We start from the raw sequence: 23,127 nt of genomic DNA on the forward strand, positions 1-23,127 counted from the left end.
CATTGAAATGTTCTGTATTAGTAATTGAACGACCAAATTGACTAATAGAATACACAGTAGAAAATTATGCTAACTAAGGAAAGACAAATGTTAAAGAAGTCCCACATCGGTTGAGAGATGATCTGACTAAGTGTTTATAAACTAAAGACAAGCCGGTTTTGTAAGGATGCGTTAATATCCATTTCGAAGATGGTATCAGAGTCTCTCTATGATCGGTTGAGAGATGTCAGGTCCAATATCCATTTCTAAGAACAAATTTGAAAATTATATATTCCTATATTCCTCACTCCTGCCGGCACCTTAGATCAAAGAGAGGATTGTAATTGGTCTAGATTCATATGCGGAGCCAAGGCCTGGGCTCGGCCCAAATTTTTTGGTATTTTAGGAGTTATTTTAGGGCAAAATTAAAATTTTTTAGCGATTAATTTAGGGTAAAACTGAGATATTTTGTTTAAAACTAATTTGTTTTAATCAAAACTGAGATTTTCCCTAAGCTTTAAAAGATTTCTGGCTCCACCTATGTTTGGATTATAGTGGATAATCTCACGCAAGTGGGGATTGGAGTAGCTCATACTATTAAGGGGTGAACCAAGATAAGTTCTGTGGGTTTGATTATTTTTTTCCCTACTCTTTTATTTGTGCAAACACTTTACACACAAATCACTTGTCAATTTATATTTGTGTTTTGCTAAGCACATTCTCAGAACATTATAATAGTTTGTTATTGAAGTTTGTTATATTGTTAATGTAACAACCCAGGCCACATCTTAGGCGGTTCCGACACTGTCACCTCACGATCTTCTCCATCCCCTCACTAGTGTAGTTTTTGCCTTCCGTGATAATCGAACCATGTTACCACAGCATAAGCTTGAGCTGATGGTGTTTCCAAGGCCTATTTATAGATTGTTTCAGACTGAGGCAAGTTGTTTTTCTTGAAGTCTCAAACAATGTTTATGGGGCATTTAGAAATACTTTTGGCACATAAGGAGGGATCCCTCCTTATTTTCCTAACTTGGATTTATTTCATAGGTACTACTGCTTCTTATATACATGATTGATTGTAAAGATCATTAATGTTTGTTTTACTTTTGAATTTTACATGTGGCCTACCTTAAGTTCTCATGTCATGGTATTATTTCTATTGAAAAGTAGTATGGGTATGAACTTGGTCCCTTTTTTAAAAAATAAAGGTGTATTGAATAAGTTGTTCTATGAGCTTAATTAAGTTCTCATTCATAACCTATTTCAATAACTTGTTCTATGAGCTTAATTAAGTCCTCATTCAGAAGTTATTTTGGAGATCTTATTTTAAGTGCGCTAAAATCAGTTTATGAGATATGTTCAGCTGCCTTCCATATATAAGGACTTCTACACACCAGAATTTTGGAAACCTTTACAAAAGAGAATGATCATTTTAAGATACTCAATCACTCTGTATAGGTTTATGTGCCCTTAGACACATGATGACATGGCATGGCAGTGTCCTTGTTGACATATGATATTCTATGTCATTATTTTTCAAAAAATATTAAACTTATTAAAATATTTAAATAATTAATAATAATTTTTTTTAGTAAAAAAGCTTTTTTTTTACAAAATAATTAATACTAACCTTTTTTTTAGTAATAATAATAACTTTAAAACAGTAAATTAACCTCTATACATATATTTGATTAAAAATCAGTAATTTACCCTAATATATAATTAAAAATCACTAAATTATCCAAATATATAATTAAAAATCAATAAATTACCCAAATATATAATTAAAAATCAGTAAATTACCCAAATATATAATTAAAAATCCTGATTTATTGTTTTATACTTTAAAAATATTTGAAGGACTCATAGGCTCTTAGGTACTTGTTTCTTCTTTTCCTCCAACTGAAAGGATACCTACCTCTACTCTACATGTCTGATCTTTTCCTACTCTTTTGGTACATTTCTTTGCACTCTGAACCTTCATATGATATGATATATAAATATAAATATGAACAATGGCAATGGAATATATCATATCACTGCTATTGCTTATTGCTGCTAGGATTATCTCTTCTAACCCACTGTTGTTGTTGGACTGGTTTTCTTGGATGTCTTGCAGTTGAACTAGAGTGATTATCGGTTCTTGGTCTATGCCTCCTTGCACCAAAATTTCTGTTCCCGCTAGAACTAGGTCTGTTTGAGGTTCCACTGACGTCTTTTCCTGACTCAACTACGGGCGGATCTCTTTCTTGTCGCTCAGCCTCGTTAGGCTCTTTGGTTGTCGTGGAGTCGGGCACTGCAACCTGTTGTTGAAGATACATACCGGGCAATATTACTATATCTTTTTTAGGTTCAATCAAACCATTGTTCTCCTTCTGTAAACTTAAGATGGCTTCAAACCTCTGCTTTCGGATTATCTCTTGCTCAGATTGAAGGATTTTCTCGTCATTTTCGATTTCATCATTATTCACACTCTGAAATTGAATTCCAAAACTGAGATTAACTTCAATAGTAACATGAAAGATACTAATTTTGAAAAAACATGATTATTAAGCTTCCAAGTCTTCAACCATTGTTTGCCTTACTATCAAGTTTTTAGTGTTGACGCAATACATCCAAATGTGAATCCTATAAGGCTACAGCTGAAACCAACTCTTGATTAATTCTTATAATCTATAGTTTCTATAAGATGCACAAAACATTGTTGTTATTTTCAACAGCGCAACTTACAAGGCATATTCCTTGCATATTTCTGAATTTTTTTCTAAATATTCCATTGTACAACCTCAATCAAATTCAATGCATTAAAAACATCAGATTCTCTTCAATTAGGAAAAAACACATCTAGTGTATATGTAACAATAAAAGAAACTCTATCAGACTGCGAGTTTGATCTCAAAGCCAAATCCAACCAGGTTAGAACTGTGCCTGACATCTGACTCTAGGCCATAGTAGCTAAACGAATAATCAAATTTATATTTTACATTCATGCTATGGGGAGCCAAATAACTTACCACTCTGAAAGAATGTGAGCCAACTAGGTCAAGCACATGGTCCAAATCTTTTGCATGAAAAGGTTTGCGACAGACAGGGCAGTTTCCAACACCCTCTTCCAATTTTTCATGATTATCTAATAATAATAACACAGAAATTCCTCATGAAAAAAATAGATTATACTAAGTATATGCATGGTATTTACTAAGATTGCAATAAAGTATGACGAAGGAGGCAGGTTTCCCACAATGATAATAGAATAGAATGCTACTATGCTAGCTAAAGACAAACACCAAATAATATCATATTACGGGCAGTTGAACTAAATCCGAAAAGAACCCCCAAGTAATGAAGTTGAGACATTTGAACCTAACTAGAAAATTTCCGAAAACAAAATAAAAAAATTATTGACCAAAAAAACTTTGTCGATATAATTGCTATCCTAAAGCCATTCATACCAAAATATGAAGGAGCAACACATCAAGCCATATTTTATATTATCAGTTGTAGAATGTGTTTTTTGCTCATACTAAGGGTCAACATTGTGTCCCCATCTTTTTTGCATTGGTATTGATGTAATTACTAGACATATCCTAGAGTTAGTGTCTCATTTGTTGAGAATAACATAGCCTAGGTGGAAAATCTGAGAGAGGGAATAAATAGACTTGCTTAGAAAAGCTTTGTTATCATGTGGTTTCCAATTAAGTACAAGTGAAATGGGACGATTGGAATGTAATTTCAACCAGATGTCACCTATCTCTGGCCTTAATGTGAAAATTGAGGATCAAACCACACATAAGTCGTATGGTTTTAGCTCCAATATTTTGGAACTATCATAAAAAGTGACAAAATTGCCAGAGATGTAATGTAAATAAATGGATTCAACTTGAATATATGAAATGAAGAAATCTTTCAAGTGTTGTCTATAATTGGAAGGTGCATCTAAGGCTCAAAGACACTTCAAACAAACAGCTATAAGAACAGCAATGTATTAAGGAACCAACCATGTCTTACGAGGATTTTCAGACAGCATATTAGAACAATTTCATATAGAAAACTACATTTATACTTGTCATCAAAAGTAACTTTACAATTATACATACCCCGGTTACGCTGAGCAGTTGCATTATTTGAATTGGCAGAGCCTGTTTGTTTAGAACTCTGAATCCAATTCCACCATCTAATGATACATTCACTGCCAATTATGGACAACGAATGGAAGGGAAAATTAGATATAAAAAATGAAATGTTAAACCAAGATAAAATTAGCTACATAAAGGTTCCGAAGAAATCTAATATAATGAACATAGAAATAGAAGAATAAAATTAATTGGAGCTCACCGGTGAAAACAATGAAAGCAAGACATTAACTTCATAAAAGGAAAGGTTTCACTTTGGTGATCTTCTGTGACCAATGGGAATAAACACAATGGACAATCACCATCGGGATGATTCATAGCTGAGAGTTTTTCTGCAGCTTCCTTCAAAATTCAAATACATTTCAATAATCAATTGTCACTCATTACTTCACAAAAATCTATATGTGGCGTGCTATATCTATTTTCAGTTTCCATAATTTCCATGCTGTCCAAAGTTTAAGTCAAAACTATAAAGCAAAAGATTGTGTATTGCACCAGGAACATAAAAGCAGGAAGATGCACAAAGTAACTATAAATGAATGAGTCTGCAGTCCCTCGAGATTATGCAGCATTTCAATGGTTAATATGCTTCATTTATGTCTTCTAAATTCCTTAGGTAACCATAAATTTGAATCATTGACTCTTGGTCTCTTATGAGTTTATTTTTAACTAAAATTCATTTTACTAAGTAACATGGAAGCATATTAATTAGAAGGACAAATATCACCTAAAATACTTGAGAAAAGGAGACTTACATGTGAAAAAGTGGTAAGAAGAAAAACTGTTATAGTGTTCACTGATTATTTGGATAAACAACTTAATTAAGCACTAATGGCATAAGCTCTTATCATATGAGTATAACTATTTCTATAACATAAGATAAAATAAAGTCAAGCTATTTTCATATAAGCTATAAGTGGTTTTCACAAGCTTCATTGGAGCTTATGGACATATCATAAGTTGTTTACATGAGCTCTTCCAAACAATCTCACAAGTGTTTCAAATAACAACACTAACATTTTCCGTTTAAAAAACGCACATAAGCTCAAACTACACTACAGATTATAAGATTATCCAAAAAAATGAGTATTATTGTTTTTTTCAAATGGTGCATCATCATAAATAGAGCAATAATATGATTACCTCACAGAGAGCTACAAGCATTAAGCCAGGGGAGAGCTCATTGGCTTTACTTTCTATATGGTTCAATAAATGCTTTTGTCTCTGTTGATCCAGACCCTTGGAATCCACAAGAGCAACAAAAGGTGGTTCTTTTGGATACTATTAACAAAAAAGAGGCAAAAAGTACATCAGCATATGCCAAGTGATTTAGATAGGAAATTCAATTCAACAAAATCACATATTGAACCTAGACCCTGGTTGGATAAACAACTTAATTGCAGCTTATAGAATAAGTATTTATTTATCATGATAAACGCTTATATACAAGTTATTTCTGTACAAAAGATAGAGGCTTTGTTTGCCAAAAAATAGCAAATAGTTAATAAGATAGCTAGTAGCGGATGAGCTAATAGCTAATGGCTTATAAGTTACCTTTTAACTTATAGCGGATGAGCTAGTTGGTTGAGTTTGTACTGTTGGTAAAATTAGCGGTTGAACTAACTTATAATATGAAATGACATAAGAAAAATATGTTTAATATAAAAAAAATAAGTAAGAGACAGAGGTAAAAATAAGCTATAAGCTAACTGAATTAGCTAATAAAAAAGAGCTTTAAGCACGTGAGAAAATGAATGATAGTTACCAATCATCCTTTAAGCTAAAAAATGTGTCTTGCCAAACTGACCTAATATAAAGTTAATTTATTTTGGTATATGGTATAAGCTGTTTTCATAAGCTATTTTAAAGAGCTTATGAAAATAAGCTAAAAATAGCTTATAAACTAAGTTCTCCCAAACCATCTCACAAGTGCTTATGCCAGCAAATAAGTCGAAATAAATCAATTAAAACAGACGTATAATGCAAATAATAAGACCCTAACATACCTGTGGGGTTGCTCGTACCTCAAGAACAATTTCTACAAACTGCAAAGAAAGATTATTATTATTATATGTAAAAAAAACGATCTTTTTCTTTTGGGGTTGGATAAATTATTAAAATTTACTAAATTGAATTAAAGGGTGATTGTAAATTGAAGCAAAAATGAAGAAAAAAGTAGTGACCTGGTCAGAGGAAACATCAGCGGTTCTGGGTTTGAGGGATAGATGAAAGTGAGGAGGGATTGAACGGAGAATGAGACAATCGGTTTCATAAACAGCTTTCATGGCTTCAACTTCTTCAGCAACTTCTTCTTCTTCTTCGCCGTTCATTGTTGACGATGATGAGTATTGAGGAGGACGATGATGATGTCAATTCTCAGTAACTTTGTCTTTTTATATATACTCCAATTATATATAGGTGTTTTGTATAATAAATAAAGAGATTAATTTTGAGTAAAAAAAAAAGAAGATTAATTTTGATTTGGTTTTTGCAAAACAGTTAATAATAAAATATATAAAACAACAAACAAAAAATAATAAAATATATAAAATATACTGTAATAGTTTTGATTTGGGTGAATCTTGAGTGATTGATTTTGTAAATACACGAAATAAACACATGAACACGGTAGAGTTTAGATTTGTTTGTTTTTTTGAAGAAGAAATATTTAAAAATTTGTTAAATAATATTGTTAAAATATAAGTGGGATTATTGTGTTTATTATTTTTTAAAAATTTATTTATTCAAATTTTATGTTTAAGTGATAAATAACGTGTGAAGGAGAGAATTTGTGATGTCAAGTCAGTCTTTGGTTAGAAACTCAAAAGAGGGTGATACAACATTAATTCTAGAACTGGTGTTGTTGTAAAAAGAAGATGCATCTTGTTTTTTTGTAGTATATATTATAAGAACTTTACAATTAAATATTTTTGACTTGAAGCACTCTTTGGATGAGTAACTTTCTTCAAAGTTTGCAGAAAACATACGTGTGAGGACAAAATTTACTCAAAGACATGTTGGTTTGTAGGGTCAACCGTCAATACTTAAAGATAATATGGAATTTACAAATGGTATCGAAACAGACATCTCTTAGTACGACGTGGTTTGTGGTTGAATCAAGTATAAAATGGTGGGCATGTGACGCCTAAGACTGACAAGGTTGGGGAGTGATTGTTGGTGTATAAACATGAATAGTGAGTAGCTCTTGACAACTAGGCAAAAAAAGACGCATGAACAAACCAAATTTACATCAGAATGAGAGAGATTATAAGGTCATAAGAATTGTGTCTTTTCAAAAAAAAGTTTATAAGAATTGTTTTCTACTGCTATTATCAACAAGATATATTTTTTTTTTCGGTAGCTCATACCACAAGAACTTAAAGTTAAGGCTGCTTAACATGCATAACTCTTTTGATGAGTGACCTAATAAATTCGCAAAAAACATGTAAGTAAAAACAAAACACATTGAAAAGACAGACATTAGTTGGTAGAAAAACATGATTTAATGAGTAAACTTTTTTATGTTAAACTTTTATTATTTAGAAAAAAAAAACATCATAATCCGCATCGGTAAAACTAAAAAAAATTATTCCACTCAAATGCCAGATTTGTTTTTCAATTATTTTTAGTAATATACTCTATATAATTATTTTCCTGAATAATACTATATAATTTGAGTAAAAAATAAAGAGACAATATATACATTTTAGCCTAAAGTATACCATGACTTTCTACCAAAAAAATAATTATATTTTTAATCTAATGGTCCATTTAGTTGAGCGAAAAGAAAGAAGAAGAAAAAAAAAATTACGGATTCTAAAGATGAATGTGAATTAACTTTTGTCAAAGTTTATCTATTGAAATTCATAATTTTCTTTTCTTACTCTTCTTTTTCCGCTCAACCAAACGGAGCCTAAAGTACAAACATGACTCATCAAAATCAATTCGCTGTAAAAAATTCCTAGTACATGTTTCATACAAAAAATACTGATTTGAGTTGTTTTGTTTTGTTTTTTTGTACAAGTGGAAAAAGGTTAAACAAAAACCAATCCTATATTCCTATCTCTCTGTGTTTGTGCTGTTGTTGTTGTTGAAGATGATGACGAGCATCAGTATCATGGCTTTGCCACTCGTCATCTCCGTTTTCAAACCTCTCACCACCACCACCCACCGCCTCCACCACTCCACACTCCTACGCCGCCGTCGTTTCACTACTATTCCTAGTCTCTCCGCCACCACCACTCCTTCACATTCAACTTCTATCTCTCACCATTCTTCTTCCTCTTCTTCTCCTCAAAAACTTCCATCTCTTACTTTTCAGCAAGCCATTCAACGCCTTCAGGTTTTAACTTTAATCAATTTCAAAAGGGTCAATTTTTATTGAAGTTTTTAATTTAAAAAACTAGTCTTTTATTGTTTTTGTTGTTGTAGGAATATTGGGCTTCTGTTGGATGTTCCATAATGCAATGCAGCAATACTGAGGTAATTCATTTGTTGAATTGCTTATTCATCTATTCAATTTTCTTGTAAACTAGTTGTTTCTTTATTGCCATTAGTGCTTACTTTATATGATATTATAGTATAGCTTTCTTTGATTGTGTTATGTTACGCATCATTTGTTTTGCTACGCCTATGTAGTCAATCTCATCTAATGGTAAAAAGCTCTTATTCTAAATTGGTTTTTTTTTTTAGTTTTATTAGTATTCTCATTACTACTACTACTACTACTACTACTACTACTACTACTACTACGACCTGTTTGGATAAGCAACTTAATTAAGCAGCTATAAATAGCAGCACTTATCGTATAAGTGCTAATATATAAGTTGTTTATGTAATAAAAGATAAAGTAAAGTTAAACTATTTTCATACAAGGTATAAGCTGTTTTCTTAAGCTATCCTGGAGAGTTTATGGAAATAAGCTGAAAACAGATTATGGACTTTCGTAAGTTCTCCCAAACAATGTCACAAGTGCTCATGACTGATGTTAGTATATAAGCTCAAATGAGTCAATCCAAATGGACTCTACTACAGCCGCTGCTGATAACAATTTGTTTTAAAGTTCTTAATGTGCTGTATGAGGCATGACTTTAAATTTTGGTCTGCAAAAGCTGTTCTAAAGAAGTTTTCAGAATGTTGGCTACATTTACTAATTTGTACTCGCACAATGTTTGTCTTTGATATATTTTTCTTTTGGCTACTTTGAGCAGGTTGGAGCTGGGACTATGAATCCTCTTACATATTTAAGGGTTCTCGGACCAGAACCTTGGAATGTTGCGTAAGTATGTTTTAGATGTAAGTTGATCGGTTTGTGCATCGATTTTCCAAAATATCCATCAAACAAGTTTCCTGGGAAAAAGTTTTGGAAATGAATGCATTTTCCCTTTCCCTCCTAGTAAAAAGGACTATAAGTTAGAAGAAGTGTGTATGTCCTGTTAGATGATAAGACAGTTCTTTGTAATATCTTGATATTATCTTAAAGTGTCTAAGATTATCTCTTAGGTTTAGTGTCTATATTTCTTAGTTATTATCATGATTTTGTTAGAATTAAGAGTCTAATATTATTTTTGGGCTTTGTATGATTTGTTTATGATTTTGTTTCTATGACTCTTTGTAAACTTTTGTAGCCTATCTTGGCACGTCTTGTGCTGGGAAGGCCGTTGTGGTAATATATCTCATTTTAGCTTTTTCAAAAAAAAAAAAGAGTCTAATATTATTGCAAAATAAGTTAGTGCTTAGTCTTTTGTTTTTTAGAGATCTTTCTCTTCATTATAAGGATCTGTCACTTGAGAATTGACTTATATTTTAGGGATTAGACAAACTATTTACAACAAGCATCCAACATTTCCTAATATAAATTTATAGAAGCAACTGGATGAGAATATCTTAGGAGAAATTTTTTGCCTCTAAGCCTACTAGAGTTGAGATTCTAGAGGATGCTATTTGTTTTTATTTATTTATTAATTTATGTTATCCTTGTTAATAATGAATGGGGTGCGTCAGGGTTTTGGATTTGAAATTCCTGGTGTTTTTGTTTTTCCTTATGAAAGGTATGTGGAACCTAGCATCCGCCCTGATGATAGTCGATATGGAGAAAACCCAAATAGGCTCCAAAGACACACTCAATTTCAGGTCAACTTTGATACTATGTTTAAATTCAGAATTTGAAGTTTTTAAATTTCATTTCGAGGATAACTTACTGCCATTTCTATAATTGATTTCTTGGTTGTTTGTGAACTCAGGTAATATTGAAGCCTGATCCTGGAAATTCACAGGACCTTTTTATCCGCAGCCTTTCAGCTTTAGGTAGTAACATGGTTTAATATTCTCTGAATCACCAGAAATAGACTATATTCTTCTGTTAAATTGCTGTCTCTATTTTAATTTTCGGTTATTGTGATTTTATGTTGATGATTTACAAGTTAGTTTAATTGCTTAATCTTGTTGCACGGTCTCCCTTCCCCTCACGCTCTATCTACCTCTCTATTAATAATGGTGACTCTTATTTGCAAGTGAAGGACTAATCATAGTAATCAATAAAAAGTCGAGGGGTTGCCTTAGCCATACAATCTAAAGAGACCTAAACCCTTCCATCAGCATTGGACTAGGGAGACACTCTTTGCCAACTTCTAAAACGACCGGACATCTATCATTTTAAAAAGGATCGGACATTTAATATTATCCATGTCTTGCAAAAGAAAAAGAGAATTATAATCTGCAAACCGCAAATTTGACACCTCTTCTCTCTGTTCCCACCTAATGACTGACTTCTAATCGAAACTTGCTCTCAACCTTTTGTTGACAAGTGACTCAAAACATCAGCAACCAAAGTTATCAGGAAAGATGATAAAGGACCTCCCTGCCTCACTCCCTGCTCCAATCGAAACCAAATTACTTGTATCCCTTGATTATTGCAAAAATGATAAAACAATTTTAGTTTAATCAGTTACTCAAAATGGAAAAAAGCAGCAAGGATATTGTGAACTTCTTTCTATAGGTTATCATTTTAAACTCTGGGTCTTAACTTGTGGAGTTTATCTATGATAGGTATTGATGTTACTGCACATGATATACGATTTGTGGAGGACAATTGGGAGAGTCCGGTAATATTTTTTGTTTTGGTTTACTGAAATGCATTTTATTTTTATAAAAAAATTGTGCTGGTAAAGTTATCATTTACATATTGATATGTTAATTAAGAATGTATATAGGTTCTTGGTGCTTGGGGTTTGGGATGGGAAATCTGGATGGATGGAATGGAGATTACTCAATTTACCTACTTTCAGCAGGTATGCTTTGTTGCTTACAAGAAATATTACTATATTAGTAGTTTTGCACAGGGAGGACAATTTACTTGCGAAGAAAAAAAATTAAAAAGTGGAGACTTTTTATAAGAAAATACTATTTATTTATCATCATTTCATTACACGTTACCTTTTAAGGTCTGGTCAATTCAATTGTTGAAATCCCGTTGGAGTGGTTCTTGATTATACCATTTACTTGTATGTTTTCATCGTGTTCTTCCCCTAGGCTGGAAGTCTCTCGTTATCACCAGTATCAGTAGAAATCACTTATGGCCTGGAACGTATCCTCATGTTACTGCAGGTAAGGTGGCCGATTTTCTTTTTGAGTAAACTCTCAATTTGAGCGTCCAAAGTTTTAATCGCCAATACATTAGTCATCCAAAAACATTTGTAACCAATTTAGTTCCTCAAAGATCTAGAATGACCATATTCATCTTTTTGAAGGGCTAAAGTGGCGATATATAAAAATAACAGATTGGATTACCAATCAAATCTTTGAAGGACTAATTCGGTGACACATTTAACTTTGGAGGACCAACTTGAGGGATTACTGTTTTTCTTCCTGCACTCGTTCTCTACAATCCATTAAATAACTTTCTAAAGTTTCGTAAAATTTTGTGACAGGGAGTTGATCACTTCAAAAAGATCAAATACTCTGATGGAATCACTTACGGAGAATTGTTCTTGGAGAATGAGTACTTTACTATTCCAACTACTGGTTTTTGAGTTGCATTTGATTTTATTTTCTTTATGGTGAAATATTGTTGGAGTTGCCATCATGAATGTTGCATTTTTCTTTTCATTTGTTTTCTTCAATTTGGCATTCACTTTTATAATGCAAAAAATGAAACGAGAGGAAAATATTTTTGGATGACCATTCTTTTGGCTAAAAACAAGAGAGTACAGAGAAGGACAAGGAAAATTGAAAAGGAAACTGTAGTACTTTAAAGCAAGCAATTACTTTCAATTAACTGATTTAAAGTAGAGAGAGGTCAGTGAAGTATAATATATCCTTGTAAGAGAACCAAACTATTGGAAAGCAAGCAAAACAACATTGAACTCATTAGGTCAAGAGAGTCTTAGATTATGGAAAAGGCAGAAGAGAGTAAGAAATTGACAACTAAAGGCTGAAACGGGGATAAGGAGAACAATCCTACATCAATCACTTAAGACCTCTATATCAAAATCTTAGTTCCCCACCGATTATTACAGTAAAAACAGAGCAAAACAATTGACCTGTATTACACTTCCTTTTTTTTTTTTAATAATGCATCATCATGATTTCATTTTTTTTGCCGAAGCACAACAAAGTTTTATTGTACAATGAAAGAATACATAAGTCTTGGTGTCAAACAGCCTTTACCGAAGAGTATAACTAGATGCTGGAAGATTGAAAAAGGAACCCAGTAACTAACAATGATGATGAAAAGAACATCATTTCAATTGATGATTTTGGTTCACTTTATTATAATTCCATTTGAATAATCTTGAAATGTGAAGGAATGCACAATTATACTGTATTTACATTCAAAGTTAGTTAGGGCATATAATGCTGATGTTTTAATTGATTGTTAAAATAAACAAATCTTAGCCTCTTTAGGGCACTCTGTGTACTTGCGGTACTTTTGCTTAGATTCTTAAAACTATTGATCTATTATTTGTGTTTTGTTAATCTTGACTGCATTGTCTAATGATGGTGATAATATTTTGCTTTCTATTCTAGAAAGGAAATGAGTGCGTATTACTTGGAGCATGCTAGTGTTGATCATCTTCAAAAACATTTTGATTTCTTTGAGGAGGAATCTCGTCGTTTACTTTCTTCAGGCCTTGCGATCCCTGCGTATGTCTATGCCATTTTATATATTTATCATATTTCTTAGCCTCATTGCCTATTTAACGTGCTTTCTCTTTTTCCAGTAATTTTACTTCTGACGTATGTTTTGTGACTACATGCTAGGTATGATCAGCTTCTGAAAACATCTCATGCTTTTAATATTTTAGATGCCAGAGGCTTTGTTGGAGTAACTGAGCGTGCTCGATATTTTGGTCGGATGCGCAGGTATTGCTTGTTGCCTGATTTGTAATTTGTAACTTGAATACATGTAGGAACTTTTTATCATTTTGATAAGGCAGCCCAAAGTTGCAATGGGCATCTGCAAATTTTTATATGTTTTGCAATTCAATAAGGCATGGGATGATGGGCAGATGCACAGGAATTTGCAATGAAGGCAGCTGCCCACCCCAAAGTTGCTATTGTGATCCCTTAATCATTACCTTCATTACAAGTTGTCACGATTTTTGTACATTTCATGATGCTTTTCTTCATCTTGGTTTTCCTCAGTTTAGCTCGCCAGTGTGCCCAACTTTGGTTGAAGACTAGGGAGATGCTTGGCTTCCCCCTTGGTTTCATCTCAGAACCTGATCAGTATGCAGTGCCAAAAGATGTTTTGAAGGCTGCATGTGAGAAGGTTAGTTTGCATAGATGGGTCACGCAATCACCTTATCTTGCCTAAATCTTTGGTTCTGCTAATATTTTGGAAACGCTATTGCTGATCAGCTAAACAGTTTTATCTCAATTTTATCTTGATTCATTCATTGATCTTTCATTTTTGGGTTACTTGTCAGTGATATAGATATAAATGGTTGGCCCTTCATCTTTAATTTAAATTTATTGGGAAGTTGGTACTTGTCCTTGCCTTGCAATGCTATTAGAGCCTTTATGATGATATGGTTTGGAGTTTACTCCTTGCATGTACTCTTCCTAATCAAATTTATGCACAAAATTAGTGTGAGATTTATTTCCATCAGAGATTGAAAACTTAAGATTTGAATCCATATTCGAAAGTTCCGCTTCAACTAAAAAGTAGTTTTTTGTGGCTTGTTTCTGGCGATGTGTAAGTCATGACTGCCTGATTGGAAACTATTGGTGTGATATCAATGGAGATTTGATTAGAATATTGAGTAGGCATTGAACTTATTGGATATCAAAAGCATCACATTATCAATATATGAAACATGATTTTACTTTGAGTGTCTTCAGTTGGAGTAATCAAGCAATATAAATTATAAAGCTATCCTAAATTTACCTCTGAAATATATGTCGGGAATCATAAAGTTAAAATAATGAATTCATTCACATTTTCAATAGCAATATTGTAAGCATTTCTAGGTATCCATGCTTTAAAGAACACTGCTATCCTGATTTTCATGTTACAATTACTGGATTTGCTTATTAATTTAAAACAAACTTACTGGATTGAGTACACGTTTTATTATTGATTATTGTTTGACTTTATCTATAAAGTAAAATTCTAGCTTTGGTTTCAGGTTCATGATCATGCAAGAACATTTGTTCTTGAAATTGGAACCGAAGAGTTGCCACCTCAAGATGTTGTTGATGCAAGCAAGCAAGTATAGCTCATTTTCATCTGATTAAAATCATGACATTTTTACCTACAATATATCAATTGTGGAGCTTCTCTTTCATTGACAAATATATTTTTACCTTTTTCGTATTTCTGTTTTGGATTTTAAGCACTTTCATTTTTTTTTTGATACAGACTGTTTTCATCGCCTTCACTATACATCGACTATCATCCCTCATTATGTTTTTTTATTAAAATATTATTAGCCTCTATCATTGTTCAATATTGAGTATACTCTGTTGGTTATTGTAGCTGAAAGATTTAATATTGCAATTACTGGAACGACAGAGGTTAAAGCATGGTGAAGTGCAGGTTTTTGGCACCGCAAGGAGATTAGTGGTGCGGTACTTCACTTTTTGAGCACAATTCTTATTTATAGATGCTTTTCATTTTTGTAATAGTTGATCTAGGATGAAGGTGCTATTTTCTGCATTGTTGATTTTCCTTACTCATCACAGAAAAATACAAACATAAGTATGAAAGAATAGAAAAGATAAAAGTGATGCATTATTATTTTGCACTTGAAGTTTGTAGACAAGGAAAACAATTTGAAATCTTGTAAAATTAAAATCTTAGGAATTCTGCTTTTTATAGTACACTCTACAGTATATATAGTTATATTCTCTGATATGATAATTTAGAATTAGATTAGTGTTTAGTTTTTCTTGCAAATCCCTATTCCAACTCCAAGTGCTAACTCATCGCCCAACTGATGAAGGCTCCACTTCCACAAATTCATTTGGAAAACCAATTTTCCTTCTATTTTCCGGGTCTTTTGTTTCGACTTTAGATATATTAGAATTAACACAATAACTAGTTAAAGAAACATATGCTTCAATATCCTCAATTCTCACCCTATTTGTACCAATTCTCTTTAAGTTCCTACTTAGGATTAGTAGATAGAATCATAAGTTCTATAATTGAAAAAAAATACACATTGCAATTCTTATATTGTAAAAGTTTCAAGTTTTAGAAACACTCAAGAAATGATAGTAATTTATCTGTTCCCTGCTATGAATGAAATCCACAGGTTTCTGTTGAAAATCTTATCACAAAACAAACAGGACAAGAGGTTGAGGTTCGAGGTCCTCCTGTTTCAAAAGCATTTGATCAAGAAGGAAATCCAACAAAGGTTTCATTGTGGTTTATATTTTTCTTATTACATCCTGAATTTTGGTTCAAGAATTCTGCTTTAATTTAGTTTTCTTATGTCAGGCTGCTGAGGGTTTTTCCCGTAAAAATTCTGTTCCACTGGACTTGGTATACAGAAAGGTTGATGGTTAGTATCCAGAGCCAAAACGTTTAGTGGGTTTGGATGTGTTTATTTTTACCCTACTCATCAAAATATTATTTTTTATTCTCGGTTTTCATTGTACACTACTGACAACACAAGAAGAGTTAGTGTTACATATATATAGTATTAACTAAGGTACAATCCTGAAATGTCACTTCTGATGCAAATGGTTACGAAGAAAGTGCTCATCAGACCATATTTTCATCTTATATGAGTTTTGTTTTCCTGTTTTATACCTTTTTTCACCTATTACAGTATTCTTTATTGAAAGAAAAAATGGCTCAGTTTTATTACCTCCCACTAGTTGCTGCTTACCTTATGAGTTGCTGCTTTGTAAAATGTCAACTTATCACTTTTAGAACATCCTTGAGCTTTTAATATGAGTTTCAAGAACTGTAATTCAATATGTGTAACTCATCAATTTTCCTGTTAATATGCCGCTATACCACAAGCCAACTCAATATAATAGGAACTTCAATGTGGTTTCTTGATTTTGCAGGGAAAACAGAATATGTATATGCTCGTATAAAAGAGTCTTCAAGACATGCTTTGGAGGTTTCGATTCTTCATTTTTGAAATCTAGCCATTTTAAGTTTGTTTTTATTGATAGTGTTATTTGGAAAAAAGTCAGTACCATATACTGGTGTGGTATGTGTTTCTTAAAGGTAATTTTTTCTACTCTTGTCAGGTTTTATCTGAAGATTTGCCTGCCACTATTGCTAAAATTTCATTTCCAAAGACAATGCGTTGGAATTCACAGGTATGCTAGCTTTTTAAGTGTGTACTGTGGTTCTATATGCATCTTGACTCTATCTTCTGAGACGTCACGAAACAAGAAAAGAAAGTTATCATGTTATGAATCAACTCTCCCAAAAGTTTTTAGGTGAAAACACATGAACCGTTTTTATAACGTGCTCTTAAGCAACAAAACACATGGATACTAGACATAGTTATGAAATTTACCCTTTTTTTTATAACTTTAGAAGAATGATAGCAACAAGGGTTTTAACATGTTTCCATACTTTTAATATACAGGTGATGTTTAGCAGGCCTATCCGTTGGATTTTGGCCTTGCATGGAGATGTTGTGGTCCCATTTTGGTTTGCTGGTGTAATGAGGTAATTTACTTTTTGGATATTTGCTTTACTTTGTTGTCCCCTTAAAGTGTATATTTGTACTGGACATCATTGTACTGGAACCACTTGATGTCAGAACTCGCCCCGAACTCTGGACTACTAGGGCCCCCTTCCCCAGGAACCAGAGGGTGAAAACCAAAAAAAAAAAAAAAAACTTCATTTGTAACTTTTTCTGTAGTAATATGCCTATATAGAACTCTTTCCTTGTCTCTTGAGATGATTTTGAAACCTGAAAGCCTTCCAGAAAATAGCATTTGTTTTCTCTTATTCAACGGATCTAATGCTATGAAATGCTTGAACTGTGATAATCATAATACCTGGATTGTCCATATTAAACCAAATTAAATAACATTTGATTTGGTATTATGCAGTGGAAATTCGTCTTGCGGCCTTCGTAATACTACTTCAGCTATTGTCCAGGTGCATGCCTAAATGATTTTAATCTATTGATCGTATGCTTTTAATTTAATACTTAGTTGGCTACTTGGCTACATGGATTGATTGATGAAATTCACTATTAAAAATTACTCCATAACACTAATGGGTGTAATCGTGTAAGCATTAGCAATTCTTCATTACATCCGGTATCATCGAGTCCAATTTCGTATTTGTGTACATGTGTAATAGCTGCCATATTCTTTGTTTTATTCTCTATTGTGTTCTTTATTTTCTCTTTCTTAAGGAACATCTCTTCCCCTCCTAACTCTTTGTAATCATCTTTGGTCTAACTTAATAAAAAAATTTCTTTTATATAACAAACCGCATACTTAATTTGCAGATAGAAAACGCAGAATCTTATTCAGTTGCAATGCGAAATGCTGGAGTCAATGTTGTAGTTGAGGTATGTCTAGATAAGTTTGTCAAAATATAACAGTTTACAATTCATAGATTTTTAAAATATGACTAGATTGGTACTTTTGCCAGGACCGTAAGAAAAAAATTGTAGAGCAATCTAATACATTAGCAGAAAGTGTAAATGGCCAAATTCTGATTCCGAAAGGTTTGCTTGACGAGGTGAGTTTTGGATGTTACCTTTGCTCAGTATTATTGCATATTTGCTCTTCTTACAATTTTCATTTGCATTTTATTTTAGGTTGTAAATCTTGTTGAGGCACCTATTCCAGTGCTTGGGAAGTTTAAAGAAACCTTCTTAGATCTTCCAAAGGATCTTTTGACTATGGTGAGCACTTCAGTTTAAAGTATGCCTTTCCATGTTGATTATTATACTATTGTGGATTAAACTGCTTGAATCGTTATCAATATAAACCTGCAAAATTTGAAGAATATTGAAACTAGAAGCTTATCATTGTACTCCTGCAGGTTATGCAAAAACACCAGAAATATTTTGCTGTATGCGATTCTAATGGACAATTACTGCCTTACTTTATTGCTGTAAGTTATTTCCAATTATTTAATGCCCTATAATATCTACATGTTTTCTTTTTTACTTGTTATTTGTTGAATCAAATGGTTTTTTCTTCTAGGTTGCAAATGGAGCAATTGATGAAGCTACAGTGAGGAAAGGAAATGAAGCCGTGCTCAGGTATTCTTAAGTTTTGATCTTGTTTATATATAATATAATGAATCTTGTCCTGACTGAGTCTAACGACATGTTACGGACCAACCACTCCAAAAGCTTAAGCTAGTGGGTTAATTATGCATATTTTGTATCTATAGCATACGCCAAATATATAATATTATGTGAACAAGTAACCACTAAAACATATTGATAACTGGAAAACAAAATAGTATCAGAGTAATCTACTTTTTAAATTTAACAAAGTTACTAACATTCAGTTGATTTGAAATGAATTTTATAGATAACGAGATGTAGCCTCAACCTGTGCACCTGTTGGATCCAATTACGTTTCATGGACCTCCACATTAACCACAAATTTTATTATCTTTGCAGGGCTCGCTACGAAGATGCTAAGTTCTTTTATGAGTTGGACACTCGTAAAAGGTTTTCAGAATTCCGAGAGCAACTGAAAAATATTCTCTTTCATGTAAGTTGTATATTGAAGTTCTAAATAAATGCTGGATGATAGCTTTTATTCTTTACTAGGGTGTTTTTTTAATTCTTTTCTAATTTTATTTTCTTGTAAATGAGGCAAAAATAGTTTCTCATGTTGATGTTGAAAATAAAATAAGGGGAAAAGTTCGAGACCTCAGAATAATACTAGTTGTAGATTTTTTTACCTTTAAAATATTTTTTCACAAGGTAAATGTAGAAAACTAAAAGAAAATGAGGGTTAAGGTTAGGGAATTCAGAGAATAACGTTAATGAGCGAAAGATATTGAAAATACAGTGCTTAGCATTCAGCATCGGTTGTTTATTTTGGTAACATGGAATGAAACAGGAGAAACTTGGAACCATGCTGGACAAAATGACTCGTGTTGAAAACATGGTTACTAAGCTAAGTTGCCTCCTGGATATCAATGAAGATACACAACAAACTATCCGGGAAGCTGCCTCACTTGCCATGTCTGACCTTGCCACATCAGTTGTCACTGAATTTACTGCACTTTCAGGAGTAATGGGGCGTCACTATGCCCTTCGAGATGGATACTCTGAGCAGGTTGTTCAATTTGCCATGGCTGACCTTGTCATATCAGTTTTCACGACCCTTGCTATTGTAGTACTGCATCTTATTTGGTTACTAACTACTTATTGTGTTGCAATTTTTTTCTTCTTTTTCTTTTCACTTCAAATCTTGCAGACCGCAGAGGCCGTGTTTGAGATCACACTCCCTAGATTTTCTGGGGACATAGTTCCTAAAAGCGACGCTGGTATAGTTTTGGCAATTGCGGATAGGTAAAACTGGTTCCTTAATATGAATATTTTCCTGCTTATTCTAGTAATAGTTGTATCTGCTATAGAACTCATACCTTAATATGAATCTTGTTCTGACTGAGTCTAACAGCATGGCTTTACATCGTACATGATGTGATAAATGTCTGCAGATTAGATAGCCTGGTAGGTTTATTCACCGCTGGCTGTCAACCTAGTTCTACAAATGATCCATTTGGTCTACGAAGAATCTCATATGGTCTCGTAAGTATAGCATAGCATTCTATCTAATTTATATTTGTATTCATGTTCTTTTCTTGTTTCTCTTAGAATTTGTTTTCCATAAGAAACATTAAACATAAAGTCTTACACTCTGCGCTATATTCTTCAGGTGCAATTGTTGGTGGAAAAGAATAAAAACCTAGATTTTAAAGAAGCTCTGGAACTTGCAGCAGGTGTCCAGCCAATCAAAGTAAATCCTCAAGTAATAGACGAAGTAAGTCGATTCTGTTTGTATAAATTTCAATTTGCAGTTATTTACAAATTGAAAGCTGATGGTCATATTATTTTAGGTACGTCAATTTGTTACTCGAAGATTAGAGCAATTTCTGGTATGCGTTATGTTCATTATTATTAATTCTTTGCTTGGCTACAGTTATGCAACATTTCATATTATCACCGTTATTTAATTGAATGAATTTTCTTTGTACCTCGGCGGTCAATTGTATAGAAAAATTAACTTAAAAAAGGACTGATTTGAAGATTACCTCAATTGTTTTATTAGTAATGTTTTTGATGAAATACATTCTTTGAGAAATGCTAGGTGAGTTTGACCATGCCGCTATATTTTGTTAACAGGTAGACAAGGGGGTGAGTGCAGAAATTGTTCGTTCCATCCTTGCAGAGAGAGCTAATTTTCCCTGTCTAGCAGCAAAATCAGCATATAAAGTAAGCAAACATCTTTCATTTTATCTCATACTTTCATTTGATACAGCATTAGTATGAAGCAGAACCTTTGAATTTTCTAAAGTATTCGTGCGATTTTGAGAAAGTCAGACTCTTGAATCAAATCAAACAACTGTGTCGAACACTTGATCTTTGAAAACCTTTTAGCTAAAAGAAAACTGTTTAGTACAGAATTTCCCCCTTTGACGAGTTGATGTTAATAAGACGACATGTAAATAAAAAGGATAAGAGCACACAAGAAATTGATACTATTTCACCCAAAAATCCCATAGGATACATCCAATCCTTATCACCTAGATTAGATTTTCACTATAAAAAGTATTTATTTTGATTAGCCTCTTTGGCCTTTTCACCGAGCATTCTTTTTCGGGCCTCTTCAGGTTCTAAACTTACTATTTTTTTTTAACAAATGAATTCCTTTGCAAATAGTATCATCTTTAACTTTAGAACAAAAAAAAAAATGAATCATCTTTAACTTTTAGTACTTTTGAAGAGTATAAATGTATTCCTAATGATATTCAGTGATTTATTTAGATGGAAGAATTATCAAAAGGCGAGCTTTTCCCTAAAGTAGTTGAAGCATACTCTCGCCCAACTAGAATTGTCCGTGGGAAGGAAATTGAGTGTCACACCGAGGTAATTTTCCCCCCCTTGTTTTTATCAATTGCAAGTTTATTTGTAATTATTGAATGTTCATGAATGACACTTTTTTTCCCTGTTACAATATTAGGTGGATGAGTCTGCCTTTGAGACAAATGAAGAGAGAGTTTTGTGGAACGCATTTTCGTCAGTTAAAAAGAGTATCAATCCCGGTAAGTTGTCATAAATCCATAGCGGAATATAGTTTAAGAAAAGGATGAAGTAATGTAGTTCCATTTTATGTTAATGCAATCCTCGGTATTTTATCCGAACGTGACTAATTTCTTTTACATGGAACATTGATTTTTCCCCTCTTCATTTTACTTATGTATTAGGATATCTAAATTTTCTTCTCAATACAGGTCTTGACATTGACGATTTTGTGGAAATTTCATCCCAGCTTATTCAACCGCTTGAAGATTTCTTTAATAATGTCTTCGTAATGGTGGTATGTTAGTTATTCATATCGCTTTAAATTGTATTTTTTACTATAATGTTTGTCTTCTACATTGTTTGCAATTTGAAATACAGTACTCAAATTTGTTTTCGGTGTGATTTAGGATGATGCTAAGATCAGAAATAACAGGCTAGCTCTGCTAAAAGGAATAGCTGAACTACCTAAAGGAATTGCAGACCTTACATTGTTACCAGGATTTTAAGGATTGGCAAATCATATAGATTATTTAGTCCAGTTGAATGTAAATTTGTGGAATGTATTATATAGTTCATTTGTAATATTCTTCAATATGAGTAACAAAAATTAGTATAAACATTTTTTTGACTAAAGTATAAACTTTTTTAAATCTTGGAAAAATATCTATTCAGGTTATTATTGTCATGAATCACCTATTTCTAGTTTTTTCATTTTTTTTTGGTCAGCAATTTTTTTTTTGTAGTGGGATCTATTAGAGTGAAAAAGTTATTAATACTTAATAATTACATAGTATTTGTGTAATAGTCCCTCTACAAATTGGTGCTGAAAATGATACTGAAATATTTTCACAGGTAGAAAACAAATTTATGGTATGATGCGATGAAAGTCGAGACTAATCTCTTTGGAATCTAATAGAGTTTGGAGTCTTGTTAAGTTATTCAACGGTGTTCATTTGTTGTAAATTGGGTTGTTAAGACGATTTAGGACTCATTTTTTCAAATAAAAAGAGTACAAAATAAGACTTGTGAACAAACATATCAACTACCTTACAAAAAAAAAAAATTAAGCTTAAATATAATTTTTTGACCAAAACAATCAAATAATTTATGCTTGTTGACTGAAAAAATATCAAATAGTTGTAAATAATTGAAATATCGTCTTTGGTGTAAATCGTTAAAATATCTTCTTTTTGGCATACAAATAATTGACAACATTTAAAAAAATAAAAAACTAAAACCATCAAACACACAAGATGTGGGATAAATAGTAGATACTTTGAAGTTTGAACTCTTAATTACTTATT

At 32.5% G+C, this 23,127-nt stretch overlaps 2 protein-coding genes across 4 annotated transcripts; one reads left to right on the forward strand and one right to left on the reverse strand.

Moving 5' to 3' along the window:
* Window positions 1-1,794: 1,794 nt before the first annotated feature.
* Window positions 1,795-6,643, reverse strand: LOC123883422. The gene is made up of 7 exons (XM_045932225.1): window positions 6,299-6,643; window positions 6,122-6,160; window positions 5,259-5,396; window positions 4,318-4,457; window positions 4,080-4,171; window positions 2,997-3,112; window positions 1,795-2,456 (listed from the first exon to the last, which is right to left on the reverse strand). Exons 1-7 carry the CDS (start codon window positions 6,443-6,445, stop codon window positions 2,025-2,027), a joined length of 1,104 nt encoding a protein of 367 aa, XP_045788181.1. The 5' UTR covers window positions 6,446-6,643; the 3' UTR covers window positions 1,795-2,024.
* A 1,435-nt stretch (window positions 6,644-8,078) lies between these two features.
* Window positions 8,079-22,640, forward strand: LOC123883423 (glycine--tRNA ligase, chloroplastic/mitochondrial 2). Of its 3 annotated transcripts, XM_045932228.1 has the most exons (36): window positions 8,079-8,457; window positions 8,547-8,597; window positions 9,326-9,393; window positions 10,166-10,247; window positions 10,358-10,421; window positions 11,163-11,218; window positions 11,327-11,404; window positions 11,646-11,720; window positions 12,044-12,114; window positions 13,143-13,259; window positions 13,377-13,478; window positions 13,761-13,887; window positions 14,747-14,830; window positions 15,097-15,183; window positions 15,875-15,976; window positions 16,060-16,123; window positions 16,638-16,693; window positions 16,827-16,898; window positions 17,174-17,256; window positions 17,646-17,694; window positions 18,053-18,115; window positions 18,199-18,288; window positions 18,368-18,454; window positions 18,595-18,666; window positions 18,759-18,817; window positions 19,187-19,280; window positions 19,635-19,853; window positions 19,995-20,089; window positions 20,239-20,329; window positions 20,457-20,561; window positions 20,638-20,676; window positions 20,924-21,013; window positions 21,566-21,667; window positions 21,762-21,843; window positions 22,033-22,118; window positions 22,231-22,640. In XM_045932228.1, the coding sequence occupies exons 1-36, from the start codon at window positions 8,212-8,214 to the stop codon at window positions 22,327-22,329; spliced, it is 3,207 nt and encodes a 1,068-aa protein (XP_045788184.1). In that variant the 5' UTR covers window positions 8,079-8,211; the 3' UTR covers window positions 22,330-22,640. The 3 variants fall into 3 exon arrangements, with proteins under 3 accessions (XP_045788184.1, XP_045788183.1, XP_045788185.1); XM_045932227.1 differs by having other exon boundaries at window positions 8,191-8,457; window positions 19,635-20,089; window positions 22,231-22,512; XM_045932229.1 differs by lacking the exon at window positions 8,079-8,457 and having other exon boundaries at window positions 8,578-8,597; window positions 9,326-9,410; window positions 22,231-22,527.
* The last annotated feature ends 487 nt before the right edge of the window (window positions 22,641-23,127 follow it).

This window comes from Trifolium pratense, linkage group LG5 (assembly GCF_020283565.1).
Source record: "Trifolium pratense cultivar HEN17-A07 linkage group LG5, ARS_RC_1.1, whole genome shotgun sequence".
Taxonomy (NCBI): domain Eukaryota; kingdom Viridiplantae; phylum Streptophyta; class Magnoliopsida; order Fabales; family Fabaceae; genus Trifolium; species Trifolium pratense.